At 41.3% G+C, this 15,306-nt stretch overlaps 2 protein-coding genes across 4 annotated transcripts; one reads left to right on the top strand and one right to left on the bottom strand.

The window, feature by feature from the left end:
- The first annotated feature begins 1,427 nt into the window (after positions 1 to 1,427).
- On the top strand, positions 1,428 to 7,709 carry LOC110953257 (E3 ubiquitin/ISG15 ligase TRIM25-like). 2 transcript variants are annotated; one of them, XM_022197168.2, is made up of 8 exons: positions 1,428 to 1,522; positions 3,088 to 3,360; positions 3,468 to 3,785; positions 3,962 to 4,030; positions 4,122 to 4,206; positions 4,285 to 4,374; positions 5,011 to 5,067; positions 5,726 to 7,709. In XM_022197168.2, exons 2-8 carry the CDS (start codon positions 3,097 to 3,099, stop codon positions 6,226 to 6,228), a joined length of 1,386 nt encoding a protein of 461 aa, XP_022052860.1. In that variant the 5' UTR covers positions 1,428 to 1,522; positions 3,088 to 3,096; the 3' UTR covers positions 6,229 to 7,709. The 2 variants fall into 2 exon arrangements, with proteins under 2 accessions (XP_022052860.1, XP_022052861.1); XM_022197169.2 differs by having other exon boundaries at positions 1,443 to 1,522; positions 3,083 to 3,360.
- tox4a (TOX high mobility group box family member 4 a) lies at positions 7,140 to 13,883 on the bottom strand. Of its 2 annotated transcripts, none has more exons than XM_022197167.2 (9): positions 13,402 to 13,883; positions 13,225 to 13,290; positions 12,338 to 12,634; positions 11,970 to 12,215; positions 10,584 to 10,922; positions 10,344 to 10,424; positions 9,545 to 10,252; positions 7,963 to 8,099; positions 7,140 to 7,877 (listed from the first exon to the last, which is right to left on the bottom strand). In XM_022197167.2, exons 1-9 carry the CDS (start codon positions 13,504 to 13,506, stop codon positions 7,820 to 7,822), a joined length of 2,037 nt encoding a protein of 678 aa, XP_022052859.1. In that variant the 5' UTR covers positions 13,507 to 13,883; the 3' UTR covers positions 7,140 to 7,819. The 2 variants fall into 2 exon arrangements, with proteins under 2 accessions (XP_022052859.1, XP_022052858.1); XM_022197166.2 differs by having other exon boundaries at positions 12,338 to 12,637.
- Between the last annotated feature and the right edge of the window lie 1,423 nt (positions 13,884 to 15,306).

The raw sequence follows: 15,306 nt of genomic DNA on the forward strand, positions 1-15,306 counted from the left end.
GATGTCTTGTCAAGATGATTTTGCAAGAAATCTGGATTTGATGTTAACTCGCTGCCTGCAATGTTAAATTTACCTGTGGACAAAAAAAACTCTGATTTTGTAGTTCGTTTTTCAAGACTTTTTTAAAAGAAAGTTTTTACATTTGTTAAATACATGTATACAGATTAACAAATGTGTTTTTAGTCTTTGTTTTTTTGGTTTGCTGCTAGATTACATTTGTCTTGTGTATTAATAATAAAAAAAATTGTTGTGTCAAACAGAATTTTATTTTATGTAAACTCTCAGGAACCAGAAGTGCCTTCAAGAAGGGGCCAGAGGAGTTTTAACCACTGCTGAAGTCTCACTGACCAGCAACATCTAATAGATCAAGTTCACTACACAGTTATGGAAAAAATGATTAGACCACTCTTGTTTTCTTCAATTTGTTGTTTATTTCAATGCCTGGCTGGTACCACTAAAGGTATATTACCTGAAGAATACAATGAAGACAAAAAATGCAGCTGATTCCATAATACTTTGTCCTATAGGACATACTGAAGCTTAATTGTATTCCCAGGGTAAAAAAGAGGCCAATTCATGTCATAAGCAGCACTGCACATGCAAAGGCTTAGAGCCTGGATGGAGAACCAGAACGTTGGAGCCATGTCTTGTCCTGCTCAATCACCAGATCTAAATCCAATTGAAAACCTGTGTAAAATCATCAAACGCAGAAGCGTGGTCCCCAAAGCAGCGGTCATGGGTTAAAATCCAGTCCATGGCCCTTTGCTGCAAGTCTTCTCCCCATGTTTCCTGTCTCTGTCTCCACGGTCCTATAAGGCAAAAAAACCAAACAAACCCAAAACAATAATCGTAACTTTTTTAAAAAGCAAAAAACACCCGTTTTGTGACTTTAATTGCCAAAGGTGCACAGTCACACTTCAGAGTTTGTTGTTTCCAGCTGTTTGTAAGAAATTTACATCTGAGTTTAATAAATATCTGCAGCATCAGACAAGAGCAGGATACATGTCGGCGCATGTTTACACACACAAAAAAGCACAACACATTATTCACTAAAAAAATTATTAATTTTTAAGTGATTAACTTTTGCAAATACAAGCACCGTGTCCTTTCTGATCCCTTCAGACAGGTTATTTTTCACACAGGGTTGTAGTTTACCAGCTGCAGGTGCAGTCTCTATGAAAAGTATTCAGTCTACTTAGAAGAATTAGGAAAAACAAATGACAACAGATTTTTTTTTAACAAACAATTAAAAAACATACAATATATATGATCCTCAAGCTGGGATAGGCTCCAGCACCCCCCGCGATCCCAGTGAGGATAAAGCGGTGTATGGAGAATGGATGGATGGATCAATTATTTAATGTCTAATCGATTCAATTATCATTTAGCCTGTGTCGTAAAGAGAAGTTTAGTGTTGCCATGGAGACGGTCAGTGTGCGGCAGTCGACGCAGCACTGAGGAACTGACGTCAACAAACATGGAGTTCTAACTGAAGAAACAGGAGTAAATAAAGGAGGCACAGGTCTGTTGTCTAAAACTTTAGACATTAACATATTAAACTAATTAATAGTAGAGACGCTATAGTTGTGTGCAGTTTAATGTGGTTAAGCTAAATGACACAAAAAGCCGAGGTCGGGTTCGATGAACTTTAACCGAGAAACTAAAAGACGACGTCTCGTGGCTGTGTCTGATTTTTCTGACGAACTTTGTCACTTTCGATTTTCGACAGAGGAATGTGCTTTTCGCTTAGTATTTACTCCCTTTAATAAGACTCCGCTATTAAAATTTAGCATGAATTTAGCTGCCAGTAGCTACTGCTGTCATCTATGTCATCGATAGCAGCCAACTGTCAAACCTGTCGTCATGAAGAGCCCATTGCTATTTACGGTTAACCTGGACGACATACTCACTTCATTTTAATTCATTTCATTGCTATTTTATTGTGCACTTTTATATCTTACATGGTTTTATTTTTACCTGCTTTATTCGGTCAGTTTAAATATTCTATGAGCCTGTGTGTGTTTTATTTAACTTGTCTGCATAGTTTTAATTCGTTTAGTATTTTATTTTAATAACATGTTTATTCAGTATTATTATTTCATTTTTCACATGTGCTTGTAAAGAACTTTGAATAACCTCTGTGTATAACAAGATGCTATATAAATAAGTTTTTTGTATTATTTAGCTTTCTTACAGCTACACTGGTGTGCTTTCAGAATCTGAATGTGTTTTGATGCCAATCAGGTTTTTACATACAGTTTGACTTAGTGTCTGACAGTAAACACTGACAAGTAGAAAATCTTAAGGAGGATAAAGAATATAAAAGCAAGTGTTGCAAATTATATAGTCACTAGGCTTTACAAATATAGCAAAAGGCAAAAAACTAAGCTGTTATAAAGTAATAAGAATATCTGAAATGTAATTTAATTGACACATCTGCATAGACAGTGGCAGTGTTCCGTAATTCATTCAAATTGTGTTGAAGGGAGTAATCGATTCAGCAACCTGAGGTCAGCTTAAGAGTGTTATAGTCCTGTTATACCCACACAGGTGTCTTCATCTCACCTGGACTAACTCTGAAGAAACCTACAGGTGAACGTAAAAGTGATGGCTCTGTACCAGTTAAAAATCACCTCAAGTCATGGCAGCATGTGCACACTGGACCTGGAAAGCACTCGTTGATTTTTTAAAGTTGAACAGTTTTGCTAATAATTTGTAATTCTGTATTACATTTTGAAATTATAATGGTGTATTTAGATTGGCTGTGTTGAAAGAGGGCGCTACACACTTTACTGACTCCTCCACTTAAGCTCCGCCCCTCCAGGAAGCACAAAGAAACTGCTTTCACTTTCAGCAATGTGTGCATGAAGACAGACAACAAGCAGAACTGAGGGCTTTACTCACTTTTGGTTTTCAGGGTAGGAATTAAACCAACTTTTAGTGGATATACATCGACCATTTTGCACTAAGGCTCATGGTTTATTCAAACAAATACCATAGTGGGCTGCAGTGGAGTGCTGTTATGTCTCTGCTGTTAACTCCTTCCTCTTCGCTCTTTTATGCTCATTGTCCCTCCTTGAAGAATAGGAATCAACAATGATGGATGAAGACGAAACCTGGCTGGAGGAAATGCTGATGTGCTCGGTGTGCCAGGACATCTTAAAGGATCCTCGGCTGCTGCCCTGTGGACACTGCTTGTGTTTGGACTGTCTGGAGAACCTGAAGGATCAAGCCACAGAGATGCAGTTCGTCTGCCCAGACTGTCGGTCACATTTCGATGAGAGGGACGGACATTGGGTACAGAAGAGCTACGCGCTGTCCAATATCGCAGAGAACTTCAGGGTGAACAAGACCAGGAGGGTATCAGAGAAATCCACTTTTTAGAAACTTCATTTAATGTTATCTCTTGAAGGATAAATGACTAGTATGTCTTCCCTCACATGCCAATATCTGCTTCTTCTCTGCAGGAAAAGCAGACAAGAAGTGTGCACTGTGACTGCTGCCAGAAAAAAGAAACTCCGGCTGTTAAAACATGTCTGAAGTGTGAGGTGTCACTGTGCACAGAACACGTCAGGGACCACCTGGAGCTGCCGGTGTTCACAGGACACCCCCTGGTCCAGCCTTTAGGAGACCTCCTGGACAGGAAGTGTTCACAGCACAAGGATCAGGTTCTGAGGTACTACTGCAACTCCTCCAGACGCTACATCTGCAACATCTGTGCCCTGGAACTCAAGCAGCTCAACGCGGCCACCGAGGCCTCCACTGTCTTGCGGAGGCAGCTGACTGTGAGTTTAATAACAGCTTTTTTTCGATCTTGCACAGAAAAACTCAGGGCATCAAGATATCAATGAGGCCGATTTTACAAAGGAGGGCAGCATCAATAATTAAAATATTAATATTAAAGAGAAAATAAATGCTTGGAAATTAAAGTTGAGGAGTTTATGCTGTGTGTATTTAACAGGAATACATGGACCAGAACTTCCAAATACTGAGGCAGCAAATTACAGAATCTACAGACCTTCGACGTAATGTGAGCCCCATTTCGTCAACTCGGTATCTTAATCTAAAGGCTTTAAAGTTTATTCCAGCATATTTAATAATATATATTTTCCTGTATCCAGAAACAGAAGGTAAAACCTGCCTACTCGTCCCTCAACGGCGTCACGGTGGTCCTGCTCTTTCTCTGGTTCATCGTCCTCTATTATGGTAAGAGAATACTGAGCAGCACTAGTTTGTGTTTTCTTGTGTGTAAGCGCAAACTCATTGGCTTTTGTTTCCTACCAGCCTACAACTACTCTCTGGAAAACCAGACGCTCACAGAAGCCTTGGAGAAGCAGCAGAGCCGTGTGCATCACATCTACTCCACCGTTGCAGGTAAGAAGCCCTCACTCAGTCCCACTTTCAGTATGATTTAGACTATTAGTAATGCATTTTGGCTCTCAGTTTTTGTCCAGTTTGTTCAGGACATCCCAGCTTTTCTTTTAAAAGTAGAAAGTAGTGGGTATATGAATGTAGCATTCAATTAAGAGACAACCTGCTCTACCAACTGAGCCTCTTATGATAGGGGATCATTTTTTTATTTGGCAGATCTCGGTCTTCTCACTTCATTCTGTTACTCTCTTCTTGTCTACTAGTTTATATGTCTTTACCTTCTATCCTTGTGTCTTAGTTCCTCCCAGCAGAGATCAGAGTAGGAAACAGACACTTAGCAAAATGAGACATCCTCACCTCAAAGCTGTCAGTTAAACATGACAGATGGCACAGTTACATCATCTGTCCTTTGTTTTCCCACATCCTACCGCTGTATTTCTATAAGCAGAACAATGACTGTAATAATTCTTGGCAAGTAAGGTTTAAATTTCTCAAATGTCAGTCTGATTTATTATTTCATTTAATGGTCTCGCTGGAATCCTTTCCAAGAGCAGAGCAAAGATGTGGGCAAACCTGTATAGTCTCTTAATGTTTATTTCACTCAAAAGTCTAAACGACTTTTCTTCTTTCCCCACATAGAACTCATGGTTGATCACCGAATGAAAACACAAAAACGACCGGAAACGGAAGATGAAGGTATGAGGGATTAAACTCATGAGACGTGCAGTATGACCGGGTCGGAGAGAAACCGTTTGTGTTGGATTAGCCTGGAAAGCCTTGTTGCATTTGAGAATTCATCCAATGGGGCATCACAATAAAATTTAGGCATGATGTATTAATTTGTTGACAGGAGATATGTGATGTTCCCTAAAATTAGTTAAATAGTCCACATCTATCAGTATCAGTTCAAAAATTGAAAGTTGGACAATATCGGCGTATCTTTTATTGGCAAAAAAGCCAATATCGGACATCCTTATTGAGATCAAATTCTGTACACAAATGCTGAACACTGATAACTTTCACTAAACAACCAATCAAGAATTATGAAGGCAAAAACCAAATCTAACGGCTGAAATAGAAAACCTGTTGGAAACTCACCAAACTGGCTGAATATCATGAGCCACCAGACTGAGGCCGCAACAGCAAAGCCACTGAATGTACTAAATTAAGATTTTATTGCTTGGAGTTTAACCTCAGGTTAGAGTCAGATGGCTTCAACTGAACATGACACAAAACACTGAATACCCTAAAATCCAAAGAGTCACACAGTCACTACTGTGTATGGGTGTGTGTTATAACTAAGCATGAATCAATATAGTGTGTGTGTATTTACTTCAAATGCTCTGTCTGTCAGGAACCCTCCTGTCGGACCTGGACATCGTCAGTCATTTCATTGGGGCCTCTCCTAACCTCCCAACAGCAGAGAGATTAAAAACTCAACTGGAATATCCTAAAAGTGACTTTGATGAAGCCCCACAGGTCCTCCCTACCGAGTGCCTTTCCTCTGGGACTCATGTCTGGGAGGTGGAGATTGAGGGCCCCTGGAACATCGGTGTGTCCTACAGGAGCATCCAGGACAGCAGCAGCACCTCTGGAGACCCCACAGAGTCCTGGAGCCTTACGCACAGTGGCACAGGCAAACTGTATGCCGTTCATAATAATAGAAAAACTGCACTGTCTGAAACTTTGCGGAGCAGCCGAATAACAGTGGCGGTTAATTTCAAGGCAGGCAGCATCACGTTCAGCGCTGTGGATTCCACCGTCACGCAGCTGCATGAGTTCAAGACTGAACTTACTCGGCCTGTGTGTCTGTGGCGTCGCCCAGCAGAGCTTCTGTTGTCAGAGCTTCAAGAGTAATCCTGCACATCGTCACAGCATACAGACTGCAATCAGACTGAAGGAGAACATGTCTGAGAGTCGAGACCAAAGCCAAAAAACACCTCAGGACTATACCTTTATTTTGCCAAGTGTGTGTATGCATGATTAAATTAAATATTTCAGTATAAATGTAATTTAATACAAATTGTGTATCAGATTGGGCTTGCCGGCTTCCAGATTGATGGTTCTTAAAGAATCCAACACAAAGCTATGGCTGACTCAGTTCTGAACATATTCTAAAAACTGTCTTTTTTGCACCCAAAGCAGCTCTTCTTCTCTGTTGCCTTTGGTCTAATACTTTGGAGACAAAAAGTGAACCAATATTCCTGTAATCAGTGTGCAAACTACGCCATGGTAACATTTATAAAGCGCTGGATTTAGCTTCCGTTTGTCATATTTCTATCAATAAAAATGAGAAAACGGGTGAAAAGTAGACACTGCTGCGTGTCTTTTAGCATCATGGAGGTGTGGAAGGCAATGAGAAAGAGAGAGGCACTGTTTATTTCAGTTAGTATTGCAGAAAGAAAATATGCTCAATAGACACAAATATAAAATGATAACGATGTAAAAATTTGTTCTTTGCTGTCTTTCTCTGTTTCTGAAAATGTGGAAAGAGAGGACATTTATAAGTCTGCTTTGGAAATTCAGTTGCTGCTTTTATTAAACTGCAGTCTGGCTTCAAAGCTTGCTAACACCAGCTAACATTAGCCACTATAACCTACTGCTCATACCAGACAAGGCTGCAGTGGTACAACGGCAGTAAAAACCTGAGTGTTTTGAATCGAGTCTGGGTGTATTTAATTCCTTACGAGTTCCATTTTTTCTTTGGTCAGATTAAGAATTGATTCAGTCTCTTCTTAGTTTAATAATCTGGCATCAACGGAAAAACATGTGATTGAGCAATTTTGCTCATTTATTAAGAAAACATGAAGGCTGAGCTTTTTTTAGAAATGAATGTTTTACAAAATAATGAGACAATAATCAACCAAGAAAGGCCACTATTTTCAGTACAAAACAAGTCATACAGAGATAGTTTTTCCTCAAACTAAGGCATTCTCTGCTAAATTCAACTGAAACAGTTGTTGGTTCTTAATACAAGAGACATTAAACACAGAAACCTTTGAAACCTTGATGTACACAAAAGGATGATGAACACTGTGCAATAACATCTGCTGTAAAAAAAAAAGTTTGAAATGTCATCCGTCCTCTTTTGTCCTATACAAACAACTATAACCTAAGAGAACTAGATTATCATTGTCTTATGCATCTGTCTTTCTTCTCTAGCTGCCTTAAGTTTCTTGATGCCTGCCTGGAAGTCGTGTACAAACATCACCCTCTATAAATATCCACACTGCAAACATTCGTGTTGTAACATATTAGCATGGAATGTCCTAATTCTGCTCTATGTTAGCAGTATTTATTGTTTGTCCTCCTGAAATAAAACAACTGCCAAACCTACACTTTATGTACACAATAGTGAGAACTATGATTCAGATTTCTGTACTGCATCAGTCTTGCATCCATCCTTCAGCTAGTAGCATCATGTTACGTGATTGGCTGCAGCTACTTGTTACTTCACTGTTCCCATGTTCTGACTCCTGATGGAGCACCACGCCTTAAAAACATCACTGAAAAAAAAAAGAAAGAAACCACATTCAGGAAAGTTCTTTGATGAAAACACACTTGGAAACGCGGACGTTAACGTTCACATACCTGCAGTGAGTGGCCACACATTCGTTACTGCAGTATTCTTTGTCCCAGTCTTCACTCTCTACTGCTGGGTTGTTGCAGCCCGCCCTCACACACAAACTCCTCATGGTGTCACCGGACCCGTTCACCTCCATCTCATCCTGGGGGAAAAAAAGGAAAGATTTGGAGGAGTGCCGTTAATATCAGACTCAGTGTTTTCTGCACATTGATCTACAGTCATGGAAAAAAATTAGTAAACCACCCTTGTCTTAAAAAACAATGGTTATGCAATCAAGTACTAACTCCTGTGTGTATCATGTAACTAAAACAGACAGAAAAGAAAACATGGAATGGCCAAAAGCTGATTTTGGTAGAACAATGCCATAGCTAGTAAGTACTTAAGTGATTTTGGTTATTATCAAGAAAACCATGGAAAATGGCTAAATATCAGCTCTTAACCCTCGTGTCGTCCTGCAGGTCAAATTGACCCATTTTACAGTTTAAAAATGTGGAAAAAATACAGATGTTTTTCTCAGTGAAACTTCTGATGTCCACATTTTCTACATTTTTGGGACATTTTTGAACATTTTTTGGTGGAAAAAAAGGAAATGTTTAAAAAAAATGTTTCTTTAAGAACATTCACAAAAAAAACATGAACTCTCAAGCTACAGCTGTGACATCAGTAAAGTATGTGAGGATTTAGTGTTTGGGCCTGATAGGGTGGAGACTGGGATGGTGTCTTTGAGTTCAAGTGAAGGTTTGTGCCAGTTCTGAAGAAATTCTTCTCTCAAGGTGTTCCTGCCATTTATCAGAATAGGACAAATTGAGAACATAACACCTCTGGTCACAGTCGTCTCTGGCAGCACCGTGTCTCATCTTGCTGCTGAGAATTCTGTTAGAGCTACTGTAAGCTTCTGTAGCTTTCCACACATTCTTCCACACAGACGGATTTATAGCCGTGACATATTCTTAACGTTTTCCTGCATTCTTGCTCTGACTCACACCCCAAATGAGAAACTGTTCACAGATTCGAAAGGAATACTGCTTTGAGTTCAGGATGTTGTTTTAGACAAGAACTTAAGAAATCACAGGTGGTTATCCAACTTACAAACTGTAAAATCGAAGTTAATCATACTTTACTCACACTTTAATTACACTTTAGTAACCTTGTGAATGGCTACACTAATTATGACAGTACGCCACTTTCAGGACTTTTGGTTTTTCCTTGCAATTTTTAAGATGTTTAGATCAATTTGTGGATTTGTTTTGGTTTCAGATTTATATAGATCAGTGTCGCCAAATTAATAACACCCATTATGAGCAAATGTTATTAAACTAAGAAAGAAAAAAACACAAAAAATCCAATGGTGAAAGTTCATCATTGGAGCTTTTGCTGTACCTTTACATTTGCATACAAAATAAATATTCAAGAAACTAACTGATAGCTTAATCAATTAGAAAATAGTTATTTGCTAAAGCCATAACCTGAGGTAATCATTCATCCTGTCAATCACCAATAATAAAATTGAGATAAACAATTTATTTGTGAATAAATGTGGCTTGAGGTAGTAGCTACATTTACTAAAACAACTAAGAATCCACTTGCTTCTGACGGCAGCACTTCTGTAACGACATCCTCGTCTGCGTTGCCCGACGTCTCAGCAGAGTTCACCACCTGCACCGACACCATCGATGCAGACTGGGTGGATGTCGTCGCTGTCGATGATGTAGCCGCCGTGTTCGGCACGATTATTGGCAGGGCTTCTTTGCCCTGGATGGAGGAAGGAACTATTTTAATCTGGAGTGGAGGTGGAGGCGTAGCGGTGATGGAGACAGGGTGGCCTGGTGCGCTGCCTCCCTCGCGGGGTTTGGCCTGTAAGGGCGGAGGTGCTGGGGCCATCTGCTGGAGCCGAGGCGGAGGCGGCGCGTTCTGCATCTGCTGCAGCGGAGGCGGCTGACGTGAGGCGCCCGAGACCACCAGGGTCGGCTGAAAGGCGCGGACCCCTCCAGGCAGCACGGTCACCACCTGCCCCGCGCCCTGCAGCATGTGCTTTGGGATGATGATCTTGGTGATGGTCTGGGCTGGAGGTGCTGCAGGAGCGGAGGGCTTGCTTGCTCCTGTGCGGGAACGGGTGGCCCTTTCCGGGACGTCCAGGATGATGTTGGAGGCACAAATGTTGGTGATGGTGTTCTCTTCCACAATGGTGTGAGCAGAGCGAACTGCCTGGTGACCGGCAGAGGGCAGCGCTGCAGGAGTCGGGTCAACCGCAGACGGAGGAGGTGAAGGGGCGGTTTCCATCTCCTCAGTGACAGTCTGGGATCAGACCAGATAGATGTATAGAAATTAGAAAAGTGAGCTGAATGAAATACAGCAATCACCTGATTTTACCTGAAGATGATGTTACCTGGGACAGATGGTTGGCTTTGTAAGCTGCAAGCGCTTTCAAATACTCCTTTTTGGCTGTGTCTGTCTTTCTCTTATAGACCTAAAGGATACAAAACAAGCACCACAGTTGTAAATAAATAGCATTTGTATGTTTACAACAATCATTTTTTTCCCCACAATTTTGACATATAAAAACAGAAGAGGCTCTGTGTAAAGTGTGATTTCACCCATGTTCCTTTGTTTAGATATAAACATTTACCTGTTTCTGTTCCTCGGCCAGGCTGTCCCACATGGAGGCCACGATCTTCGACACCTCCCCAAAAGAGGCATTGGGGTTCTGGCCTTTAATGGCCGCCTGCGTGTCTCTGAAGAACAATGCATACGCTGAAACCGGCTTCTGTGGCTCATTGGGATCTTTCTTCTTCCTTACTTTCTTTGCGCCCGCTGCCACACTCGCCGAAGCGAGCGCAGCAGGCTTCCCCCCACCCCTCCTGGCTGTCGCCGTGGAGACAGAAGATGGGGGAGCGTGGTGGGAGGACATCTGGGAGAGGACAAAGGAAGAGGAGAGAGACATGGGGGAGTCCACCAGCACACTCCTCTGAGGAGGGAAAAGGAAAGCGGGACAGACAGGAGAGTAGATATTAGCGGCAGTGAAACAAACAACTACATCTTCTATTTTTCACACTAAACTGCCAGATTGTCAACCAAAATTTGACATAAAACAAAAGCAAATCGAGTAAACACAAATGTTAAATGATCACCAGCACCTCAATGTAAAAAAACCCCCAGTAATTTCCCCTGAACTTAACAGCTAGTTTTGCCACTTTTAACACCAATAACTGCAACAAAACAGCCTCTGACGTTGCTGTGGTCAATCTTTGACCCACTCTTCCTCACAGAGCTGATTTTTGTGCAAGTTGTGCAAGAACGAACTGCTTTTTTTAGGTCTTGTCACTGCATCTCAATGTGAATCGGATCCAGACTTCGAACAGGACACACCAAAACTTCAACATTATTCCATTCAAGTCATTCAGAAGTGGACAAACTTATGTTTGGGATGGGAGTCTTGCTGTATAATCCAACTGTACTTGAGCTTCAATTTACAGACGGATGACCTGACATATATGCATCCTTCAGTTATCCCCACAACATGATACCGCCACCTCCATGGTTGACCACAGACATAATGTTCTTTTAGTGGAACCCCCAAACATTTTGACGTATTAGTCCATAGACCATTCTCCTCAAAAGCCTGGGCTTTTTTAATGATTGTTACAGTTTTACACCGACCATCCACACTACTCTGGCATTTTAGGACTTCTAAAACGAGACTTTAGGAAACGTTGCTGGCCCTGTTTTAGTTTGAAAACTCCAGGGTTGCGTTTTAGCCTGGGTGAGAAAAGACATAGACGTCTGTAAAACTTTGCCTTGGACATCTGTGTTTTCTTTCTGGTTTGTCACTACATGGACATCCCTTATTTGTTGCATCCCATCACTATCTTTTCCTGAAACAAAACTAACAGCTTACTACTTTTACATAAAGATAATTGTAGCTTGCATGTAACTGTAGCTTGGATCACAAACTAAAAGTTGTGAGCGGAGCATCCAGACAATGACACTGGGCTGTTCAAGTGTTGTTCCTCACCTTAAAGTCATCCATGTCCTCATCCTGCAAAGAACCAGCAGGAGACGGTGTTGCTGACAGCGGCTGCTCAGGCGTCCCTGAATGATGTCCGATGGCTTCCCCTCCGAGACCCAGTGCCAGCTCCGACGGATTAATAGTGGAAAGCTGACTACTCCCCAAAAGGCCGTGACCGATGTCACCAAGCTGAACATCAATGGTCATGGGGGAGGAACTGCTGAAATGTGAACCACTGGAGTTCCCCATTTCCTGCAGAGGGATTACAACTCATAGAAAACAAACCCTCCTGCATACAGCTTTTAACTGCATCAATGAACATTTAAACAACCCCAGCAGTAATCTGTGTGAGGGTCCACAGGTACAATACTCACCAGTGCAGAGGAGCTCAGCAGGGCTCCACCTCCTGACTGGCCCATTGTCCCAAGATTCATCTGCTCCAGGCCTTGAGGGCAAGAGTTCACAAAGGTGGAAGCAAAGGAAGGGTCATTGGCTTCCACCACTAGGTTGCTGACAAGACTCCGGGCACCTGAAGATCCTCCGGTGCCGTCTGAGCCATCTGCCAGCTCAAAGTGAGACACCTCATCACTGATGCTCAGAGCCGAACCTGGGTCCAGGGAGATGGGGGGGATCTCAAAGACCTCATCTCCGAGACTGGGAGTGTGAAATGTCTGCTGTAAGTGAAAGAGAAAGAAGTTCAGTCTTTGATGACACATGTGTAGTTTCTCTAAGACATCGAGGACGTGCAGATGTTGAAGAAAACATCTGTTGACACTGAGTTGCTTAATAATAATAATAATAACAATAATTACTTTATTGCAAAGAACCCAGCATCTGATCAGACTCCGTGGTCTGCCTGATAGGGAATTCAGAGCCAATATGAATCTCCTAGAACAATAATATGCACCCACTTACATAGGTTTGTGTATGGGAACAAAACATAACGTATGGCTTCCTTCAATGACAGGCCCCACTTCATTTTGTAAACTTCCCAGGCACAAAAGCCTCTACAACATAAACATTCTCAGAACTAAAACAAAAAAAAAAACACATACATCTCATGTCACAGACGACCTGTTCACTTAAAAAGGGGAAACGTCTGTTTTCAAACAAATCGCTGGTCAGATACTACAACAGACAAAACACATTTCATTCTACTAACGTATTAAGTAACATACGTCTCAGACCAGATACTACACACGTGTGTACAGTAAACAGTGTTGCTCTGCGTCTACCACGCTGCTTCAGAGAACTCACTCACCTCTGCGGACAAGAAAGGATGGCCCGCGCCGCTGATGGTGAGGTAACTGTCGCTGCCTTCTGGAAACTAAAACAGACCGTTAACGTTTTACTAACTTACAAGCACCTTCAAGCTTCTTCAGTCAAATATAGCTTCTTTCAGGAAAGTAACGGTTGAATGCTAGTTTTTTTTTTTTACCTTGTTCTCCTCAGAGTAGCCACCGTACGCCTGGGAGTCCAAAAACTCAGAATCAACATTTTGAGCACAACCGTCCGAGAGGTCGGAGTAAAAATTAAGGTCCATTTTGAATTGACTTGCTCAAAAATAAACTATCACACCCACTGTGTTCTTTGTTTAGATTTTAAAATTTACCCATTAAGGGCAACTATCCGTGTGTGAACTCGAACTGCTAGCGGCTAGCTAGCTAAGCACCATAGGTTAGCATAACGTCCAAGAGATGATGCTAAACTATCCTTGGGAGAACTTGGACGGTGGGGTAATGTGAGACCGACAGCAGCGAAATTATCCAAATGTGGACAAAATACTATACTGAGCACTATCTCCCCCACGGGCCAAAGTTTTCTTAAGGCCCAAAACAAACCCATTCATACGTCGGAGAGCTGCTGCTGTTTGCGACTCCCCAGACCCCAGGCTGTCGCTGGTGCTGCATTCATAGGTCGTCGGAAAAATAAAGTAATACTCGAAACCCCGAGTCAAACCCATGATGCTTGTGTGCTTTATGATTTTGCTGGCTTTGCACTATTCAAGACATAGCGTTTAAAGAACCATGAGTAACCTGAAAAGTTGAAACTCGTGTTTATTTATTTTTTGTCACTTTTTTTATTGATATTTTACGACGAGTATATAAAACAAACAATGAACAATGAACAATAAACATGGAGGCATTGGAGGAGGGTACTAGCCTTATAAAAACAAAAAAGTCAATAAAAAAAATCCCGGTTACAGTTCTTTACATCTTGTATATCAAAGTCAATGATTATACAGACTCTTTAAGAATGCAATGTCAGCTTAAAATGAAAATTGCATTACATTTCAGCGATAATACAGTTTGTCAAACTAACCAAACAGTTTCCAGCTGTATGAAAAAACCCACAACACAAGAGGTTAAGCTTTGTCTAAAGATAGAAATATATTCCATTTTTCCCATTTTTTCTGAAATGCCGATGAAACTCGTGTTTAATTCACAACCATTTCTGTCCACTTCACGTTTTGTTTGGCTGATCGAAACAACACGTGTACTATCAGAATCTCATATTTCCATTTTCATCTAAAGCAGAAAATATTACAATTACCACAATTACCAAAGATAGATAGATAGACAGATAGATAGATAGATTAAACCTTTATTAATCCCACAGCGGAGAAATTTAGTGTACAGCAGCAAATAGAACGCTTGAATCAAAGAAAGAATGCAGCACACAGTGCATATATATAAATAAAAATATTTTCTTCAGAAGAAGAGAAGAAAGCAGTATTTACAGCAAATGTTTTATGAAATTGCACAGCATCATTATTTACATTTTTATTGCACAGTTTGTAAGTGGGTGAACTGAAACTACAGGGAGCAGGCTTGATTGTAAAGTCTGACTTGCAGCGGTAAGGAAGGACCTGCGGTATCTCTCCTGTAGACACCGCGGGTGAAGCAGTCTGTCACTGAAGGAGCTGCCCAGTGATCTTACCGTTTCCTGCAGGGGGTGGGAGGTGTCCTCCATGATATTATATATGATATCTTTATATTTGTCTATGACATTACCGACAACAGCGTCCCTGGGGTGACCGGAAGTTAGCCGACCTAGCGGAAGTGCTTATGAGGTCTGCTCTTCACGGATGTAGCTTTGAAAATAAACCTACAAGACAGAGAGCTGTAGCTCCGTTTCGGTGTGAGCTCTGTTTCTCTGTGTGACTGTGTCTGACTTCCTCTAGTAAAATCCTCCTGTTCGCTGACTGTGTATATATATATATATATAGACACACTTTTCTGAGCAGTTTTAAGATCTTTACAGCCGAGTGAAATCAAACACTTGTGCATGTGGTCTGCATGAAAAGTCTGTCACAGCTGTTTTTGATTAGACTGGATGGCAA

Source organism: Acanthochromis polyacanthus, chromosome 9, assembly GCF_021347895.1.
Source record: "Acanthochromis polyacanthus isolate Apoly-LR-REF ecotype Palm Island chromosome 9, KAUST_Apoly_ChrSc, whole genome shotgun sequence".
Classification (NCBI taxonomy): domain Eukaryota; kingdom Metazoa; phylum Chordata; class Actinopteri; family Pomacentridae; genus Acanthochromis; species Acanthochromis polyacanthus.

Coding starts and splice junctions, on each gene's coding strand:
- LOC110953257 (XM_022197168.2), top strand. CDS start 3,097: ATGATGGATGAAGACGAAACCTGGCTGGAGGAAATGCTGATGTGCTCG. Junction 4,207..4,284: donor GTTCATCGTCCTCTATTATG/GTAAGAGAATAC, acceptor GTTTCCTACCAG/CCTACAACTACTCTCTGGAA. Junction 4,375..5,010: donor CATCTACTCCACCGTTGCAG/GTAAGAAGCCCT, acceptor TTCCCCACATAG/AACTCATGGTTGATCACCGA.
- tox4a (XM_022197166.2), bottom strand. CDS start 13,506: ATGGACCTTAATTTTTACTCCGACCTCTCGGACGGTTGTGCTCAAAAT. Junction 10,253..10,343: donor AAGCCAACCATCTGTCCCAG/GTAACATCATCT, acceptor GTCTGATCCCAG/ACTGTCACTGAGGAGATGGA. Junction 7,878..7,962: donor TGTGTGGCCACTCACTGCAG/GTATGTGAACGT, acceptor TTTTTTTTTCAG/TGATGTTTTTAAGGCGTGGT.